The sequence below is a fragment of the Sciurus vulgaris genome, assembly GCF_902686455.1.
Source record: "Sciurus vulgaris genome assembly, chromosome: 11".
NCBI classification, from domain to species: Eukaryota; Metazoa; Chordata; class Mammalia; order Rodentia; family Sciuridae; genus Sciurus; species Sciurus vulgaris.
The window spans coordinates 27349852-27370686 of record NC_136472.1 but is presented as its reverse complement, the minus strand read 5'-3'; the positions used below and the strand labels follow the sequence as shown (position 1 = coordinate 27370686).

Genomic DNA, 20835 nt, shown 5'->3' with positions numbered 1-20835 from the left:
GAAAAGTGGGAGAAGACAGGCGGTAGGGGTTGATAGACTTACAGGAGTTGGTGGCTTGGTGATGAGTACTCCCCAGAGCCCGGGGAAACAGCATGAAAGGGCCCCCATCAAACCCCCTAAGTCTTTCAATCCTCATTTCTCCCAAGAACCACGCTAGGGCTGGGGAAGGGAACCATGATGACTCACAAGAACTCAGCCTCACCAGGTCAAAGGTCCTTCAGTCCAGCCCACTACTGATCAGGAAGGTTCTACTCACAGGGGAAGGGAGAGTGGAGGGTGCTTGCCTGCTTCACCCTCCACTGTGACTGAAGCCTGTGTGGGTCACCAACTTCACCCCCTTTCTGTCTCCCTTGGACCCAGGCCTCCTTCAGGCCAGAGGCAGAGTGAAGGTAGGAGGGTGCTGCCCACTGCAGCACCCCGCCCTTTGGCCTGGAACCCAGGATGGGCCCTCTCCTGGGGGCAGGGAGTCTGTCAGATTCAGGCAACCTGGGCTCCACACGGGACCACAGAAGCCTAGACTTCAGTTCCTGAGTGAATCCCTGACCTCCCAGCTGCCCCATCCTGGTGTGACAAGGACAGAGCTACCGGAGAAAGCACACTCAGCTGGCCTGGCCTGCTCCCCCACGCACATGCACACACACGCACGTAGCCACCCAGAGCCCGGCTGGGCAGCTGCAGGAGGGAAAATTTCTGCCCCTGGAGTGGGGTTTGTGGGGAGGAGCTGAGCCTACATGCGGGGTGCAGGGAGGCGGAAAGCACCAATTACAGCAGAACGGGGGACCCCACCCTTCTACCCCTTCCAAGACTGGCCCCTTTGCACCTCTGCAGATGCTCCTGGCTTCTGCCCCTTTCCGGGTGTCCATTCTCTTGAGATGCTCTTGGCCATCCTCCTTCTCTCCAGATGCCCTGCTGATGGCCACCGGGGGCAGGTGCCCACCCTGGCCAGTGCCCCCCAGCTCCCTGAGGCAAGACGATAGACATGGGCCAGGTGGTCCCAGTTCAGAGGCTGAGCCCCTTGGACTGACCAGGGGTCTGGTCTCTGAATCCATCCAGGGCCTTGGGGCCTCTTCCTCGCAGTGTCTGGAGACCTCAGTTCTCCTCTTCAGCAAATGCGAGCACGGAAGGGGGCCTCTAACTCTTCCTCACAGCAGGTGAGCCGTGTGGTCCCCCAGCACACCTCCACGCCAGCACCTCCTAGCGCTCGCCTACCTGCCTACCTGGCAGTTCCGATGTTCCGATACTGGCATAGCAACAGGTGCCGGAAGGTCTTTTTAAAGGTGGCATTGCAGAGCGCGTAGCAGGCGGGGTTGATGGTGCTGTTGACGTAGCAGAGCCAGTAGCCAATGGACCACACTGTGTCAGGAATGCAGCTCTGGCAGAAGGTGTTCACCAGGACCATGACATTGTAGGGTGTCCAGGTGAGGATGAAGGCCAGCAGGATGGCAAAGATGGTCCTCGTCACTTTGCGTTCCCGGGCCGCCATCTGCCGCTTCTTGCGCACCTGGTTGCGAGCAATGCTGGCAAACTTTCGGGCCACGTTGGCTGCTGGACGCATGCCAGCTGGAGTGGCAGGTACAATCTCGATTGCTGTCACGCACTCATTGCCTGTCTGCTTTGTCACAATCTGGATTTTGGACCATTTGGAGGCTGGGTTGAGGGTCCGTGGCTGCAGGTTAGGGGCAGGCATGGCAGGCGTGGTGGCCTCTGTGGTGGACAGCTCTGTGGGTGGTCGTTCCTTGGTGTTCTGGGTGGCACTGCCTGAGCTAGACTCATTGGAAGTGTCCTTATCAGTCGCTGGGCGTGGTGGCGGTGGCAGGGCTGGTGGAGGGGCCTCCTCTAGCTTCCCGTTTCTCAGCTCCTCTCGAACTGCTCCTCCCGGTGGGGGTTTCTTGACACTCTGCTTCATCAGGGGGCTCTTGAGGAAGGCCAAAGTCTTGGCCTTCTTCTCCTTGGGGCCTTCGGGCCGGTGCTTGTGAACTCGGCTGCGACTGGCCAGCGAGATGTGAATGTAGAGCACCGTCATGATGACCACAGGCAGGTAGAAGGCAGCAATGGCTGTGCCAAAGGTCACTGCTGGGTTGGACAGGAACTGGATGAAGCACTGGTTGTCAGGCACTGTCCTCTTGCCCACCACGAACTGCCAGAACAAGATGGCAGGGGCCCAGAGAACGAAGGACAGGACCCAGGCAGCAGCAATCATGAGGCCCGCCATCTTGGTGGTACGACGAGCAGGGTAGGTGAGAGGTTTGGTGACGCAGAAGTATCGGTCAAAGCTGATGATGAGAAGGTTCATAACAGACGCATTGCTCACCACGTAGTCCAGAGCCAGCCACAGGTCACAGACTACAGCGCCCAGGGGCCAGTAGCCCTTGATGATGTACACGGTGTAGAGGTTCATGGAGAAAGCGCCTATGATGAGGTCGGCACATGCCAGGCTGAAGAGGAAGTAGTTGTTGACTGTCTGCAGCTGCCTGTTGACCTTGATGGACAGCATCACCAGGATGTTGCCCACAACAGTCACCAGGCTCAGTGAGCCTGTCACTGTGGCAATGAATACCATCTCCACTGTCTCATAGCGGTTATGATTTGACGTGACCAGGCGCACAGACTGGTTGCCCGAGCTGCCATTGACTGGTGTGAAGTTCGCCATATTGGTTGGTAGCAGTGGGTGGGTGATGGCTGGAGAAGGAAGGAGAGAGAAAAGTGGTGAACTGTTGAAGAGGTTGGGGGTGGTGATGAAGAGACAAACTGGTGCAAAGGTGATGGTGGAACATCATCTGGCAGAATATGAGAGAACCCATTCCTCATTGCTCATTCATTCAACATTTATTGAGAGCCTTGCGATGCCAAGCACGGTGCCAGGTGCTGAGGTTAAGGAAGTGGGGGATGCACACGGTTCCCATCTCAGGCTGTCCAATGTAACGGGGTGCGGGGCATAGAAACAGGGGCAACAGCAACAAAATGCTAGAAAGAAAACAAGGCCGGGTCAGCGCAGAATGAGGGAGTGGGCAGACAGGACAGGGATGGTGTCTTGCTAGTGATCAGGAAAGTCCTCACCCAGGAGATGAAGGGGATGACAACAGGAGGTAGCCGCAGGAGCTGTGGAGACAGCCTGGTCAAGGACTATGGCCCGAACACAGGCCAGAGACAGGTGTGAGCACAGACAGGTCCATCACGGCTGGTGCCCAGGGAAGCGAGCAGGAGAGGCTCGCAAATGAGACGGCGTGTGTGGCCTGGTGAGAGGTGCTCATTCATTCCTGTGGTCGTTTCTTTTTCTTTTCATTTTTTGTTTGTGCCAGGGATCAAACCCAGGGCCTTGGCACATACTACACTGGAGACCAAGGCACTAATATGAGAGTACATATTACCTTACCAACTGATGCTTATTGTCTACCAAACACTTTTTTTTTTTTTTTTTTTGGGTGCTGGGGATATCAAACACTTTTGATGATAAAAGTATTAACTCACCGAGTCCTCACAATAAATGTAGGAGGCAGTTGTTTTTTAACTACTTACACATTGGAAAACTAAGGCATGAGGATATTAAATAACCTAACCAAGATTTCCCAACTCCTTGATGTCTGTCGCTGGAGGGGTGTGTGTAGGATGGGGTGGGAGCTGTCCCATAACCCAGGGTTCTAGCAGAGGGAAGCCAGAGTCACAAAAGTGGGTATTCCAAGGGAGTGGCGGGGAGGTCCCAGGGGACTAGAGGAGATGGGGAGGAGCTGGGCACTTCCATGGGGAGGGGCTGCTGCACAGAGGAGCCGCGGTGTTCCCTTGTTTCCTCCTGGCCCTCACCTCCAGCCCCAGGGTGTGGGGGGCCAGTGCAGGGGTAGCCTAACTGGCCCATGGCCAAGGGACAACATGTGATTTCCCAAGGGCCAAGGCCAGCCCTAAGGCCAGACTGGGAAAGCAAGACAGAAAAAGGGTTATGGCAGAAGGAAGAGAGGGTGTGGGGAGCCTGCAGCTAGCCCCTTCCACACCCACACAGGCCTGCCCAGCTGGGGTCTCCCAAGCTGAGCCCCTCCCTTGAGCCTGCACTCCCTCCCACCAGCCTCTCCTCAGCTCTCCTCCTCCTCTTCCTCTTCCATCCATGTGAGGGAGGCCCACGCCCAGCGTGCTGTGCCAGGGCAGCCGCTCAGCCCAGCCTCCTTCACACCCGCCAACACACAAACCATTCCACATACGCACACGGCCCCATCTCAGCCACACGCAGGTCGTATACGCAGTTCTGTGCGTCTGTGTGTGTGAAAGAGGAAGAGCGGGCGTGGCAGCCGGGTGTGGAGGAAGACGCACTTACCCCCCCCGGGCCTGGCTCCCTAGGAGCCCAGCAGGGTGGATGGAGCTCTGTGGCCTGAGGGGTGCCACCTGGCCTTCCTGTACCTCCTTTCTCATTTGCCAAATAGAGGATCTGCCCTGAGACAACCTCCTGAACAGCTGTGGGACTGGCACCTCAACTCCATCTCCAGCCTGGAAATGGCACTGAGGGCTAGAGCCTACGGTGGCCCCCAAGCCGGGCACCAGTGCCCGACTCCACCATTCAAGACTCAGACCCAGCCTCCTGGCCTCAGTCTTCATGTCCTCCAATTCCAAATCCTTGATTGACAAGAGGAAAGACTGAGGGAGATAATGCCACCCCAAGGTCACACAAGGAATCAAGGGCAAAGGCCAAATAGGGCCTCTGCTCAGTCTGACAGCTTTGTTCAGCTCTGACAGCCTTTGCAATGGAACCTCAGGTGCCATCCTCTGAACTGGAAGGGCAGTAGCACCTAGCACGCTGAGGCTGCCAGCCCCAGGCACATGCCCATGAGAACAGGGTGGGCAGGAATGATCCAGTCAGCCTGGAGGAAACCCTCACTTTAGCATCCCAGGGTCAGGACACAGGCCAGCGGGGAGTGGGGCTGGAGGTGCCAAATATAAAAACAGCTCTCGTGCATTGAGTGTCATCGTGACACAGGAACCCCTCTGAGCTTTTCATATAGATTATCTGGTTTATGCTTGCTTACCACAGCCCAGTACGGTAGTGATATTAGTAGTCTAATCTTATAGATGTAAATATCCTCTTTTAGAGGAGGATAATGATAAATAGCTTGCCTATGTCACCCAGTTTGTAAAGCAGGGGCAGAATTAGAACCCAGAGCCACTTTTTAAACCCCAAGTACTAGTGCTCAGTCCTCCCTTTCAAAGCCGCACAAATGGGGAACCCATCAGATCCTTGGTCCCTTCCTACTTCTGCCAGATCCCCCACTTAGCTTTCTTGGACAGGAGACCTCTTGTCCCTGATGGGGTACAGCTGAGCCTGAACAAATAAATGGCCGAATAAATGGCAGGTGATTTTGTTTAGTTCTGGGGCCTGCCGGTTGTAGACAGGGCAAAGCCCTTTTGCACAGCTTGATCCTAGCTGTCTTTCTGGACCCCTCGGGGTCAGCCGCAGACATTCTGACCGAAGCTCTTTCTGGCGCGTTTCCCTGGAATCCAGACCCTCCTAGGATCTGAGGAGGCGAGCCAGATGCCGGACGATCGCCCGGGGCTTGCGCACCACTAGATGGCAATGTCGGTCCCTGGGTGCCAGCTCCGGACCCCGAGCGGACAGCCGCTCGCCACCGCCCCTAACTCCAACCCGACCTCAAACACCGAGGAACCCTGTGCAGGGCTTCTTGGGGAAGGGGCATGGGGTCCCATTGCCAGACCCCACCTGAGGTCGCCACGAAATTGCCCTCAGTTCTGCTAGGGGTTCAAGGGTGAGAAAGTTTAGGGCTCCCGGATTCCACCCGGCACCGGGACAAGAACGTGTGGGCGGGAACGCGAGTGCGAGTTCTGTTTGTGTGTGATTACCGAGGAGCGCGAGTAGACGCTAGTAGCTGTCTGCATGTGCGTGTGTGCGCACAGCCACGCCTGGATACCAGTGCGCTGGTGAGCGCGTGAGCATGCCCGCGCCCCGAGGACACGTGCGTGTACATGCATGTGCGTTCCTGGAGGATGCACACGGTTCGAGTGGCTGTGCTTGCGAACTTGTGTTCACACGCAAATGCAGGGCCGCCAGTGAGGGACGGTCACATTCCAACCGAGGCCGGGAGACTCAGCCTAGATCTTAGCTGTCTGTCTGAACGCGGAGAGGGTATGCCAGGAGCCAGCGCCCGGATGATGCCTGGCGGGTAGATGAGGAAGGGCTGAGCCCAGACTACACTGCGGAATGCGACGGACCCCTGACTTTGAGACATCTTTTGGCCGGTCGGTTGGGGTTGTCCGCGTCGTCAAGGATGAGGCACGGAGTCCAGCCTTGCAATTGACTTCTGTCGAGGGGCTGTGATAGTCGCCCAACCTGGCCTTGAGGGACACCGGGCTCAGCTCAGCGTGTCCAATGGTGAGAGGGCAAGGGCAGTAGAATTATAATGGTACCCGGCTTGGCCTTGGGTCAGACAAGTGTAAGATTCTTCCTCTTCTTCGCTGGTCAACCTGCATCCCTGCTCCCTGCTCGAGAGGCCCTGACTAGCCCCGCGGCCAACGCAGGCACCGTTTTCCCAAGCCTTGGGCTCAGGGGAGCCGAGAGGGTCAGCTTGAGGATGACTCCCGGGCCCGTCTGGGGGCTCCTCCACGTCGGGGTCGCGGTCGAGGAAGCCCTCGCTCTCCGGTGCCCCGCCCTCCCGCCAACCCCCTCGCACGCAGTTCCAGCAGCCTCTGGGCGTGGGCACCAGGCTTTCCCGGGTCCTCGAGCCCCCAACCCTTTCCCGTACAAGGCAGATGGGTGCTCTGGGATCCTGTATGGTGATTTGGGGCGTACGTCCTCGGTTTTAAGGCCGTCATGCCAGGGCTCTGGGAAAGCTATGGCCCCTGGATTTGTCCCTGGGACCAGGGAGGAGACTCCAGAGCACAGGGGAGGAAGAAGGGTGTAGGGGATTCGGATCGGACAATGTGCCCCACACTTCCACTGCGAGTCGGGAGGGTGGGGTGCTGGTGCTCGGGGCTGGATCTCCCGGGCTCAGAGCCTGGGCAACAGGGGGGGGGGGTTAGTCCTGGGGAGGGGGAGGGGCACCGGGAGAGGGCAGGGGGGATTTTCGTCGGGGCTCAAGGTCGCTGATAGAGGACTCCATGGGCTGGAGTGGGCTGGCAGCTGCCGGGCGGTCAAGGGAGGAGGGGAGGGTGGGGAGACGAGCGGGAAAAAGGCTCTACTGGGCTCCAGAGCCCAGAACCCTGCAGAGCTGCCTGTGGGAGGGATGGAGTGCGGGGTCCCGACCCGACGGCTGCCGCTGGCTTGGGAGGGCTGTAGATGGGCACTCCTCCGCCCCGGACCAGCTGAATGACCATCTTTCCCCAGAGGCGCACCTGGAGCAGCCTCCGAGAGACCCCGGGCCTTTCTTCCAGCGGGGTGGCCCACCCCCGGGGCCCTCGGCGGCTCCCAGCACCGCGCTCGCCCCTAAAGAGGTCTGGGGCCCTGTTCCTGTCGAACCCACCTCTGGAAACCCTCAGAGGGTCCGGAAGTCCTGCATCCTTCTCTTCCAACCGACCCCCCGCCCCCGCGCCGCGGCGGAGTCACTCACCCGCCGCCTGGGTCCCGCTTCCTTCGCGCCGGACAGACGGCGGGACAGACGGGAGGCCCCGCGGGCCGGAGGGGCGGGCGGCCTGGCGGTGGGCCGGGGGCGGGGACCGGGTGCCGAGGGGCGGCCCCTGCTCCGCCTGCAGCTCCCGGCGCTGTGGCTCCGACTCGCGCTCACGCTCGCACTTTTCCCCGAGCCGCGTGATGTCACGGGGAAGCAGCCAATCGTGGTGGGGCCGCGCCGCCCGCCCCGGGCCGGTCACCCAGCGGCGACGCGCGGGGGTCACCACTCGGGGCGTCGGGGACCCCAGCGACTTGCGCCTTCCCCTAAGCCGGCGGGGACTCCCGGTCCGGGCACTGGGGGGGCACCGCCCACAGTCGCCAGTGCTGGCTAGCAGGGGGCGCTGCCCTTCGGGGGGTGGGGGTGTCAGCGTTGTCATGGGGACGCGGCGCCCCCTCGCGGGATGGGAAGGAAGCGGGCGCCGGGGTCTGACTACGCTCCCGCCTCCGCCCTGACCATGCACCCGGGACCCCGAAGTGTCTTCGCGCCTTTCCGGGACTCCCGGGCTACACTGCCCGCTGGTAGTTTGACCCCAACAGGAGGTTATGGGTGGGTGAGGTGGATTCAGCGCACGGTTCCGTCGGGGCAGAGGCCGGGAGTTTCCAGCCTTGGAGCTGCGTGTCGGCCGCGGAGCAGCCGAAAGGAGGGGCGCCGTCGGGGCCGGGGTAAGAGCAGGACCGAGGATGGTTCGCCAGCGAGAGAAGAGCGCGCCCACCGCAGACGGCGCGCCCCCAGACCCGCGGGTTTCCCGATCCGCGCTCCGAGCCGCGGAAGGGGTTCGTACCGGCTCTGCCAGCCCTAGGATGGGACGCACCGCCCATTCAGCCGCGGCTTGTAGAGCGAGTTTGCCGCTGCTTGAGGTAAAAGCCTGGTGCTAAAGGTCACCTGGGACGGAACCCGCGACAAGACCCCTAGGGCAAGTCGCCAGCGTCCCAGATCTTCTGGAACCGCGCTGGTGGCAGCCTCAGGTCGCCCGGCCCTGCCTGCGCGGGGCCGAAAGTGGGCAGCTTCAGCACCTCGGAGAGCACCACTTCGGCCTCGGCCGGGAGGCCTCGACTCCGCCGCACCCGCCGCCGCGCTTGGGTCTCCCTCTTAACCCTTCCTCGGGCCAGGCAGGGTCGAACGCGCCCCTTCGCGTCCGGGCCTTGAGACCTGTCACCCCAAGCTCTCTGAGCGCAACCAAACGAATAACCTTAAGACGGTTGGTTCCTTCTCTTGGAAAAACAACCCAAGTCCCGCCCTTCTTCCACCCGCCCTCAAGGGCCGGCGTGGAGCCGTTGGGGGGAGGCGGAGGCGGGGACGGCAATGGAGAGGAGAGGCGACAGGAAACTCTCCGCAGAGAAGCGGGGAGCTGAGCAAGAGCCAGAGCTGGGCGCCCTGGGTGGGGTTCTCCACGCTACACAGGAGGTGGAAGTCAGGTCCCCTGTGCGAGGTCAGGTCAGAGTTGGGAACTTCAGGGTTGGAGGTGAGTTCAAGGCTAGCCTGAGAAGCCATATTCCCTCACCTGTGCGATCTGATCTCCCGCGATCCTCATAACTGAGGTTGAAAGGAACACTATTGTTCTTGCTCCACTTCACAGAAAAGAGGCTCAGTTGGTTCATGTGACAATGACAGTCCTGCACTTGTTCCACTTTGCTATATTCCTCCTAGGGGCGGGGGTGGGAGTTCGGGATGCTCTTAGGAGAGTGGAAATGTGTGCGTGGAGCGGGAGGGCAGAATCTTAGCTGGGGAAGCAACCAAGGCCTAGGACTGGAAGCCCCAGAAACCAGAAATGTCCCAAGTTGTTGTCGAGCTCTTCCTGAAACTACCAGGCAAAGCCACACCAGTTTCCCCACAATCCCTGCTATGGGTTGGGGCTTTCTCCTCCCCACCCCCTAATCCCAGAACCCATAGTGGAACCCTGGAGAGCTGAGTTGGGAACCAGGAGACAGTGGTTTAGTCTCTCTGCTCTCCCTTCCATTCAACTGGTCCAGTAGACAAGTTGCGCATTTCTTTGAACAGTGTCCTCATATCCAAAGGAATTTATTGCCAATCTTTATCTTGCTGACCCAGCAGCCTTGTGATGTGTGAGGGGTCCTGAAAAGGTCCTCCTTGCTACCAAGGAGTCTATCACTGGGTGACAGCCAAGGAAAGGGGTTGGTGTGGAGACAAGCTGGTGTTGGGAACAGCCTCCAACAGGGAGCGTATGGATTCATCCTTGGCCAGAGCCAGCAGAGGTGGATCAGGCAGGGCCCAAATTGGACCACCTCATCCACAAGGCCTCCTCATACCTTTGTTCCCAAAGCAACAGTGCAACTCCAGGTCCCATTCTGTTTCTCCTAAGCTTTGTCTTCCTCTGTAGATTTTAGTGGCCATGATGTGCGCTCTGGAATCATACACTGCCCAAGTCCAAAACCAGGCTCTCCCTCTTAGTTATGTGGTCTGGGGCAACAGCAGTAACCACTTCAGAGGGCTTTTGCAAGGGGATATAATATGGAGTCCTTGGCATGTGTTTTACACTAAACAAATCCTTCAGTATTTATCTCAAATCCTACTTCTCAAGGGAAACCTGCCCTCACTGAGTTCTCTGAGCTGTAATGACTCAAGATTATAGAGCTAAAAGTAACTTTGAGAGGTTGCTTACTCCAAGTCCCGTGTGCCACTACAATAGTGAAGCCCAGAAGAAGCAAGTGGCTTGCTCAAGGCCACACAGTTAGCTGATGGATCTTTTAGTTTGGTCTACTGATATAATTTTCTAGAAAACTTTGAGTGTTCCTAACTATGTAACTTTGTACTCTTCTGTATTACTTGCTTGACCATTATCTTTTGGTTTTGTCTCTGCTGGGACAGAATCTGTAATTCTGCACATCCCATAGCATCTGGGACAGAGCTGGTCACAAAAAGGATACTCATAAAGTACTTGCTGTCCACAAAATACCCAGGGTTTGCTCACATTTCTATTATATCTTTCTTAAAGTTGGGGCAAATATCCATCTCCCACTTTCTAAACTGGATTGGAACTTGGAAATGGTCAAGTCCCATGGACGATGCAGGGTTTTTAGTCACTGTCTGGTAGACACAAAGGAAAGGCAGAGCTGGGGCAGCAGGCATGGCACCTGCAGGGTGCCAGCAAACAAGAGCAGGCTCTCTGCCGGCTGCAGAGACACCCAGGCAGATGGTCTCCCAGGACTGAAGGGGATCCATTTTTTTGTCTTCTTCAGGTCCATAGTCCTGGGTAGGAAGCAACCAGGATGCACAACCTCCCACCACCCCTTCCTGCCCACCCACCACTGGGAAGTGGCCCCAAACCACAGCAGGCCCCCCAGAAGCAAGGGGTGGTGGTCTAGAGAAACTGTGTGAAGCAGAGGTGGCAGCCCCTCAACCCACTGGCTTGGCCAGGGTCAGATAGGGTTTTTCCTCTAGAACAGCAGCACCACTGAACTGCCTGGGGAACACTGGAGCCTGGCTCAGTTCCATGCCCCCCAACTCCCATTCCCACCCCTCCTCCATCCTCCATGGAAACAGACAGAGGAGCCTGGCGAGGGGCATGTCATCATTTTAATGATGTAGATCTTTGGTGTTTCCCTCATTAGCAGTAGACTGTCCCCTCTCCTCCCACCACAATGTTTCTATGATGAGTGACAAACAGAAAGGAAATCACATTTTCATACTAAAAACAAAATGATCAGAGCCTTGATTTTTCCACTAGAAACTACACGTACAGTTCAAGATTCCACATGCAACACCTTAAACCACAGACCAAGACCTCACATTCTGACCTGGAGTCTCATCCCCTCCCCCGCCTTGGGCGGGCTTTGGCCTAGGCTCAGGTAATACTGACACCCACAGGTGCTGCTCTGGGGGCCTTGGAGGAGGGAGGAGCTTGGTGGACAAGCCTGGGGGTGGGCCAGCCTACATCCCCCACTCCTGAGTGAGGACCTGCCCACTGTCCCTTGACCCTGTTCTGTATCAGGGAAGCGGGCTGTCCCCCTTCACCCCACAGTTGCCCCACACTTGCAAGTGTGGAAAGTACCTGCCCTCAGGAAACTGGGAGCCCAGCCTGACCCCTGACTGTGTCTCTGGATGGGATAAGATGATGGAGAGAGGCTGGAGCTCTGGAAGGCTGAGAGAGGATGGTTTCTGGGGACCATGCCACTCCTCCTGTTCCTGGGCTCCTGGTGGTTCTGTTCACCTGACAGGTAGACAGAGCAAAGCTGCCCCACTGGCCTCTGTCCAGGGTGGTGTGGGCCAGATCTGGAAGACTATTCACTCTTCTGGGGCTCCTGTCCAGGGCCGAGTCCCCTGAGCCCAAGATCCTAGGAGAAAGGGGAGTTCATGGCACAGGCACCCACTTGCTCCTCCATTCACACTAGGCCCAGCAGTTTGGCCCTCCTGGACTCCAGATTCTGGAAGCTTCTAGTCCCCTGGCGCGAGCCTTGCCCACTGCACTGCCTCTGGCCCACTAACTCCTCACCCCCACCCTCTTGCTCCTCCTGTTCCCTGGTGCAGCCAGCAGTGCTTCCGCGTGTACAGTTCCCAGTCAGCTGTGAGGTCCGGCTTCTGCTCAGTGGCTCGAGGGGAGGCACCAGTGCACAACCTTTGTCTCTACCTGTTGCGTGGCTCCCCGCTGGGGCCTGTAGCCTCCCCCCTGCTGCCACCACCTCCATCCGGAAGGTGGTTATTATTGGTCAGGTTGCAGTGCAGGGTTGGTCCCTCAGTGCTGGGAATGGGGACAGGAATAGGGGAGGAAGAGGGCAGGGTTGGCTGGGGTGGCTCCCGCCCAGAGGTACCAGGCTGGTCCCAGGAGGCTGTCCGGGGGCTTAGGCCTCGCTCTGCCAGTTGCCCAGGTTCTGGCAGCAGTCCCCGAGAGGTGGAGGGCTGGGGTGAGGAGGTGCGGGCAGCCCCAGACTCAGTGCCTGTCTGGGAGCTTCGGTGAATGCGATGGCTGACAATGATGTTGTTGCCAAAGCCACCCATGGAGGCCATGGTGGTGCTCTGCTCCCGCTGCACCACGGCCGTCATGCCCCCCTCGGCCATCAGTCTCTGGATTCTGCTGAGGGCGTCTTCCCCACTGGCGCCATATTCGGAGCCCTCACCTGGAAGGTATGAAGCAGAGGAAAGAGAGAATGAGCTGCTGGCCTGGGCCACTGAGTCAGGTGGCAGCTGCTAGCAGGAGCTGGGAGATTCTAGGCAAAAGCAGGAATAACAGGCCCAACTCTGTTACCATGAAAACCAGACTCTTGAAAGTGAGGCAAAATCTCTCAAGGATCCCAATTCATGCCTCTGCATTACTGGTGAAGAAACTGAGGCCTAGGACCAAGGATACTCAGCTGTTAAGAGGCAGGGCTGGAGCTGGCATGGTGGCATACGCCTGTAATCTCAGTGACTAGGGAGGCTGAAGCACGAGGATCCCAAGTCTGAGGTCAGCCTCAGCAATTTAGCAAGGCCCTAAAAGCAATTTAGCAGGACCCTGTCTCAGAATGAAAAATAAAAAGGGTTAATGATATGGCTCAGTGGTTGAGTCATGGGTTTAATCCCTAGTACCAAAAAATAAAAATAAATAAATAAGTAAAGAGGCAGGCTGGGCCCAAGGTAAGTTTGCCTTTAACTGATCCCTTCAGCCCTAGAGGCAGGTGGTCTGAAAGAAGGCTGAACAGGTGGGCCCACACAGCTTCCTTTGCTGCCCTCTGGTGATTACAGACCTGGGGCTGGGATGGAGCATGCTGCCTGGTCTTTAGAAAGTAAGAGGCACCCTGCAGGGTGCAACCCACAGGCAAACAGCCTGCTCCCCTTTATTTCAACTCTGTTTTCCTGTAGTGTTTTTCTGTTTATGTTATTTCCTAAAAGCCCAGGAGGAAGCTTGGGGTTTTAACTGCTCCTTAGGAAGAGTGTTGATGCCTTCCTGGTCTTCTCTCCTTTTATCCACTGGTCTCCACAAGTTCCTAGTTACTGCTCTCCTGGGGCTGGATGTCTCCTGACGCCATCTACTCAGAGAGAGTCAAGAGTCCAGCCCAGGTATGAGGCTCCAACCTGCGGCTCTAGGGATGGAGAAAGGGATTGTTTCCTTTCAAGGCCTGGGCATTCCCTTGTGGGGGAATAAATCTCTGCTCTGCCACTTACTGACTAGCTGGCCTTGGCCAAGGACCTTATTGTTCACCTTGTAGAGTGCTGGGTAGAGGAAATGAAGTCACACATGCTTGGGATCGGCAACAGGAATTCCGTCCTCACCCTTCAGCCCAGTCCCCCGATCAGCCCTCCGTAGGCAAGAACCAGGTCGACCATGTGCAACTATGACCCAGGCTCTCAGACAGCCAGAAATGGTTCCAGTGACCAAACGAGGAGACTAACTGGACAATTGGGTTTTGCAATTCTGAAGGTCTTAATGGTTTTTTTTTTTTTTTTAAAGGATACTTGTCAGCAATTACTTTTATTTATTTTAAATTAATTAGCTAGCTCATTTATTTACTCTGGGGTACTAAGCACTGAACCCAGGGCCTGGCACATGCTAGGCAAACACTGTGCCACTGAGCTACATTTTTTTTTTTTTTAATTTTTATTTGTCAATGAATCTTTTATTTTATTTATTTGTATGCGGTGCTGAGGATCAAACCCAGAGCCTCACACATGCCAGGCAAGTGCTCTACCACTGAGCCACAATTCCAGCCCGAGCTACATCTTTTTTAAAGATTCGTTTTTATTTTGAGACAGGGTCTCATTAAATTGCAAGGCTGGCCTCAAACTTGTCATCCTTCTGCCTCGGTCTACTGAGTGGCTAGGATAATAGGTGTGTGTCAACAGGTCTTTTTGGGGGGACAACGGTGAGGGCGAGGGTGACATGGGGTACTAGGGATTGAAGACTGGTGTGCTTTACCACTGGGATACACCCTGTCATTTAAAAAATTATTTTCAAAAATTTGAGACAGAGTTGCACCAAGTTGCTGAGGACGTTGTTAAGGTGCTGAGGCTGGCCTCAAACTGGAGATTCTTCTGCCTCAGTCTCCTGAGTACTGGTCAACAGTTACTTTATAAAGGTCAGTCATTTTCACAGCTGAGCTGTGTCTAAGGCCCAGATCTCTTCCCCTTCTCAAGTGCTTGCTCCTGATTCTTCCTCTAGGTCTGAAACCATTCTCCCCAGCACTAAGCAGCTGGGGCTCTACTGGGTTTTAGCTGATGTCTCAAGGCCTCTTGGGAACTGCCCCCATCCCTCAAGGTGGCTACTCTTATTCATTAACTTTCTCCTGAGCAGCCCAGCTCCAGCTTCCTGAACTGAAAAAAACCCTAAGGGCTCTGAGTCTTGCTAGGCAAAGCCTTCTAACAATGGGGCCGAGGGCAAGGAGAAAAGCCGAAGGCCTCAGTGCCAATGCAGTCTCTACACTGTGAGCTGCCTACGGGGACCTCCCAGTCTTGCAGCGCCTCCCCAGCCCACTGCCTGACAAGAAGTCTCTGAAGATCTCCTCAGCCTGGGCTGGGATGTGCCATGGGCTGGAGCTCAACATGCCGGGCTCTGTGCCTGCTGAACTACCAACTCTTTTCACATGGATCATTTCTAGGCTGCCTTGGGGCTCTGAGGGAGTTACGGCAGGCACTCAGGTTGGGGCCCTCGACTATCTCCCACTGCTTGCCTGAGGCTCTGGGCCTGGTCCCCTCTTCTAGAACTGTGGCGGTATTTCCTAATGGTCTTCTTGCTTCCAGTCTTCTCCTTGTTCAGCTGGCATCTATGCTGCTATCATTATCATTCTAATTCACCTCTGACTAATTGGGTTTTGGTTAAGTACAAATGCTGTGTGAAGCCCAGCAGCTTCATGAGCCCTCAAAGTAGTTAAAGCCCCTTAGCTTGAGAGCAGAGGGCCCTCTGAGGTCCTCGCCACTTTCCTGATCACACCCCGCTGCTCACCACCTTCATGCACCCAGCAGCCTTGACTATACCAGACCTGACCCTGCTCCCTGCCTATCCATGCTGGGACACAACGTGCAAGCTCTATCTACTTGGCCCTCACCCTACTCCTTGGTCAACATCAAGGGCAAGTGTAAACGCCCTTTGACTCAGCTGGAAGGGGTGCTGCTCTCAAAGCTGTGGCAGTGCTCCACAGCTCTATTAGTTATTAGTGGTGGCTGTGGCATTTCTCTTCGAAGCTGTAAATTCCTGAAGTTCTTGGACTAAGTTTTATTCAGTTTTGGGTCTAGTGTATAACACAGTCTGATGTGCCACGTGTATTTGTTAAATACACATACAAATGAATAAAAGGGCTCTCAGGCTACACACAGGGGCTTCAGACTCGCAATTTTGAAAGCTGGTTACCCCTGCTACAGAGGCACTTCTACGTCTGCTTCTTCCTGGACTTGCTCAAGAGACAAAACACGATGATGGCTTCATTTCTGAGTGTGGTTCCCTCCCTCTCTTAACACCTGTGGGTTCATACTACCTGATGCACCACCAGATACAAAGTGCTCAAAAGAGAATGATGGAGCCAGGTATGGTGGTGCACACCAGTAATCCCAGTGACTCAGGAGGCTGAGGCAGGAGGATGGAAAGTTTGAAGTCAGCCTAGACAACTGTCTCAAAATTTAAAAATAGGGTTCAGGATGTAGCTCAGTAGTAGAGTACCCTTGGGTTCCATCCCCAGTACCGAGAGAAATAGAGATAGAGATAGAGATAGAGACAGAGAGAGAGAGAGAGAGAGAGAGAGAGAGAGAGGGAGAGAGAGAGAGAGAGAGAGGTGCGCGCGCACGCATATGAGGGAGGGAGAGGAGGGGGAGAGATATGGATGGGAGATTTTAAAATGTGCACACAATTGGTTCCTGGGGCTTGGGTGTAGATGGCTTCAGCGAGGCGCCATGAGCTGTGCTTCTCTCCTGGGGATGCTACGCTGAGGCTAAGAGCCACTGAAGGCAGCTGGCATATACTCCAAGAGGAAAATACACTGAGGCCCATAGGAAATGGTTCCAGGAGCAATGGTGGCCACAGGGGTTAATTCTGATGTCGTTATCCCTGTAGCAAAAGTATTTCTTTTGTCTCTGAAAAATGGGAAATGATTTAGTTTTGATGTGAGATCATTTCCTTGGCAAGTTCTTAGGTACATTTTTCTTTTTTTGGCAGTACTGGGGATTGAACTCAGGTCTTCTTTCCCACATGCTAGGCAAATGCTCTACCACTGAGCTATGTCCCTAGCCTCCTAAGGTACTTTTGATGTAGAGGCCAGGGTAAGATCAGTTACTTCCCACCATGCTGACAACGGCATTTAATTCAAATGGTTTCACTGCCTAGAAGAAAAAAGGAGGGAACCAAGATTCAGTGAGTCCAGAGAGGAGCTGCGCATCCTGACCTTGGGGTACTATCTTCCAGCTTCTCCCTTTTCACACTTACTTTTCCTTGGCCAGGGCTCAAGCTGTGGTAGTCGGTTTAACTACCATCTTTACCAGACAAAAAATAGGCCCACGGCTCAGAGGTGAATCCTCCCTCAGCTCCATTCATTCCACTTCCTGAATGATGACCACATGCCAGCCAGGCAACGGACCAGTGCTCGGAGCAAACAGGGAATGCTTTCCTTCCTTTCTGAACTGACCTCCTACTCAGTAAAAGGAAGCTTGCTGCAGAGGCAAGTGCAAGTTCTAGAGGAACTGAAATTCTTTTCTTAAAGCTGGACCAGCAAAAAAGCCAACACCAGCAAATGGCCCTATAGAGAGCTCTTTCTAAAGTTCTGGGAAAAGCTTTTTATTGTTTGGATCTGGAACATCCCCCAAAGGCTCATGCGTTGAAGGCTTGGTGGCACTATTGGGAGGTTGGTAAAACTTTAGGAGGCAGGGCCTAGCTGGAGAAAATAGGTCACTGGGGATGTCTCCCTTGAAGGGTATAGCTTGTTCCTGGCCCCTTCTTTCTCTCTCTCTGCTACTGGGTTGCGAAAAGGTGAGCAGCTTTCCTCTGCTGTGTCCTTACACCATGAAGACCTGCCTTACCATGGGCCCAAAAACAATGGTGCCTAGTGAACATGGACTGAAAGTTTTGAAACTAGGAGTCAAAATAAATCTTTCTTTTTTTAAGTTGATTTTTCTTAGGTATTTTGTCATAGTTTAGATGGAAAGCTAACAGAGCTGAATGGATTTGAGAAAAATCCAGGAAGTAGTAGTAGCCAGGAACTCTTTGGTGCTGATGGAATGGGGCTAAAGGAGGCACAGCCACAGGACGGTGATTACTACAAACAGAGCAGGTCCCCACACTGTAGGGGGTGTGGTACTCCCCTTAACCAGTCCCAGCAGGTCACCTCCTTGACCAGGGTTTTCCTATCCATGTTCCTGCAGACCTGGCTACCAGTTTAGTCAAAATGAGCAGAGAAGCCAAGTGTGGTGGCACACTCAGGAGGCTGAGGCAGGAGAATGGCAAGTTTGATACCAGCCTGGGCGAGACTCTCTCTCAAAATTTAAAATGGGCTGGGATGTGGCCTCCGGGTAGACTGGCTCAGCATTCAATCCCCAGTACTGGCGGGGGAGGGGGGAGGAGGGAGGCTTGACTCCCCTAAGATGAATCTGGTATCTGGTTTATGAGCTGTGGGGAAAGCACCTCAGCACCAGGCTCCTGGCCTCAGCACAGCAGGACAGACACACCCACCAGCCAATTCCTTATCCCACTTGCAACCTACACCTCCCTCCCTGTTTCTGAAAGGGACTAATATACATTGAAGACTTAAGAGTCCAGAGCTCTCAGCAAAAGCAAAGTTCTCAGCAAAGCTTGTGGGGCCACACACAGAGGTAGCAAGTCATCCTACCTACTCTGCCTGCTGACCAGTGCTAGTCCACAGCTTACCCTTTACTGTCTATTCTGCTTTACGAAGGGCATAGACAGGTAAAGAATGACATCCTGGCTGCTGAGACTGGGAAAGACAGCTCTCTCTCTCTCTGGCCTGCCCTTGGTCCCCACTACTCAAAGAGAAAGAAAGGAACTTATAATTGACCACAGGCTGGAAACAGCAAGACAAAAAGCAGAGGATTCTCTGGAAGATGAGACACCAGGGGATGTGCTTCTTGGGTTGGCAGTTCTTGCTCCTACTGCACTTCACCACCAGGTCAGAGGCCTCACTCGGACTGGGCCCTCTGTAATCCGCTCACCCTGTTCGCTCAGCCTCAGTTCTCAACATGTACAAGATGTGCCATGAATACAAACCTGCTAGGGGGCTCATCACACTGAAGTAATCAACTGCTTAGGTGTCTGTTTCTCTCTCTAAACTTCAAGCTCCTTGGGGAAGGAGAGGCTCATTCTCCAGCCTCCTCATGGGTAACCCTCATGCTCCCTGGGTTCATCAGAGGTTCTCGTGGCTGCATGTCCAGTGAGAGGCGGGCTGGGCACTGTGGTTGCCCATGAGCCTGGCTCTCCAGCTTCCTAGAATAGGCCTAGTGGGCCAGATGTGGTGATGCATGCCTGTAATCCCGGCAGTTCAGGAGGCTGAGGCAGGAAGATAGCAAGTTCAAAGCCATCCTCAGCAAAAGTGATGCACTAAGCAACTAAGTGAGACCCTGTCTCTAAATTAAATACAAAATAGGGCTCAGGATGTGGCTCAGTGGTTGAGTGTCCCTGAGTTCAATCCCTGATTACCCACCCCCCCAAAAAAAGAAAAAAAGAAAAGAAAGAAAGAAAAAAAGAATAGACCTAGAGGACTCCAAGGCAGTTCAGCATCCATAGAAATCTGCAGAAGTGGGCCTGGAGGTGGCTGGTCTCCTCCTCACTGAGGCCCAAAATTGTAGATGGTTGCTTCATTCAGCACTGCCAGGTGCTCATGTCCCCAGCAAGGGGGTTTCCAACCCACAAAGAGCCACAGGCATCTGATGTAGGAGATGGGCTGGGGCACAGACCAAAGAGGGACTTAGAAAATTTTCAGTTCATGGCAGTGAGAGGGAGAGGGCCCTGTGGGACTTCAGGGTAGAAAATCATTCCCCTGGGGCAACACAGGCACACTGTTACTCTTTGCCTGAGGCACACCAGGGCTTCTCCTCTCATGGTCTCTTTAAAGCAAAAGTCTCCACCAGACCTAGAAATGTCTGTTTGGAGCTGGGAGCAGCAAGGGGGCTAGGGACAGGGGGTAAGGAGAGTGAAGAGTGAGAACAGCCTGTTTAACACAGCTGCTAACGGCTCCAAAGTGGCCCGAGCTGACTGCTGCGAAGTGCTAATTGGTTCTTAAAAGTGTGAGGCTGGCACAGAGAGCCAGCATTCTGGAGGTTGGCTGGGCCACACCTGAGCTTGGTGAGAGGAAGGGGCTGACAGCATGCCTGGCTGCAGCCAAAACAGCAGCACACCACGGTGCAACAGGAGTGCCAGAGCCATGCCTGTGGCAGCGCAGACCTGCACACCAGCTGGTGGGAGACACACTGGCCCTGGCAGCGTGAGGCCTGGGTGCATGCCTCTGGAAGGAGAGCTGGCAGCAGCCTCACTGGCAATCCAGGCTGTGCCCTGTGTGCTCCCTTTGGAAAACCAGCCTGGGACCTTCCAGTTCTGCAGGATGTCAGATTACTTGGGGGGAGCTGAGTGAAGCTGACAGAGTAGTTCAATTTACTGGAGAGAGTGAGCCAGCTCAAGAAATAACGTCCCTGTTCCTGTCTGAGGCCACTCCTACTGCCACCAGGTGGGCATTAGCCAAATCTAAGGGGTCCCCATCCTGAGGAGTAGCACTCAAGCCATGCGCAGAAAGCCAGGGGTCTTAGGCCACCTTCCCAGGGAGGGTGGATGATACTCCCAGGGACCCACCCCTAGCCACACTTCCCCATCTGGCAGTACACTGCTCCTACCTTCACCAGGACCCGAGGCCGCCGTCCCTGGCTCCTGTTCCTCCCTTTCAGTCTGTGTTTCAGCATTCTGCAACTGAAGGGCGAGAGTCTGGGTGCCCTGAGACGTCACAGAGGTGGTGGGGTTCCGGGGCTGCAGCCCAATCGCATTCATCAGACCCATGTCTCTGTCTGTCCTCCAAGTGGCTCTGCTGGTTCTAGAGAAAGATAGACTGAGGTCAGGCTTGGGACAGCACTCTTCACAGAGCTCTGAGGCTCCTACCAATTCTCAGGGTACAGTATGAACCAGGACTGCAGGCTGAGAAGAGAGCCCTGTGCTTCCACAGCTACTCCTGATGGTGGCTGTATCCACTTTTCTCCAAGAACAGCTCCTGCTCTGGGACAATGAAAGGCGGCCACAGAACCGCAGGAACCTGCACATCCAGCTGGTTCAGACACTCCCTTAAACAACAGGCCCATTTTGGGGGGGCGGGGGTGATCTCAAAAGACCTTT

At 55.3% G+C, this 20835-nt stretch overlaps 2 protein-coding genes across 10 annotated transcripts in view; both read right to left on the bottom strand.

Moving 5' to 3' along the window:
- Nucleotides 1–99: 99 nt before the first annotated feature.
- On the bottom strand, nt 100–7587 carry CHRM4 (cholinergic receptor muscarinic 4). 2 transcript variants are annotated; one of them, XM_079103944.1, is made up of 2 exons: nt 7539–7587; nt 100–2679 (listed from the first exon to the last, which is right to left on the bottom strand). In XM_079103944.1, the coding sequence occupies exon 2, from the start codon at nt 2648–2650 to the stop codon at nt 1214–1216; it is 1437 nt and encodes a 478-aa protein (XP_078960070.1). In that variant the 5' UTR covers nt 2651–2679; nt 7539–7587; the 3' UTR covers nt 100–1213. The 2 variants fall into 2 exon arrangements, with proteins under 2 accessions (XP_078960070.1, XP_078960071.1); XM_079103945.1 differs by lacking the exon at nt 7539–7587 and adding an exon at nt 7452–7490.
- A 3527-nt stretch (nt 7588–11114) lies between these two features.
- Nucleotides 11115–20835, bottom strand: part of AMBRA1 (autophagy and beclin 1 regulator 1) — a 173764-nt gene continuing 164043 nt past the window's right edge. For all 8 annotated transcript variants that reach the window (XM_079103398.1, XM_079103397.1, XM_079103401.1 and 5 more), the window contains 2 exons: nt 20346–20539; nt 11115–12670 (listed from right to left, as the gene is read on the bottom strand). In XM_079103398.1, the coding sequence (XP_078959524.1) occupies nt 12180–12670; nt 20346–20539 (685 nt within the window). In that variant the 3' untranslated portion in view covers nt 11115–12179. The remainder of the gene's footprint in view (nt 12671–20345; nt 20540–20835) is intronic.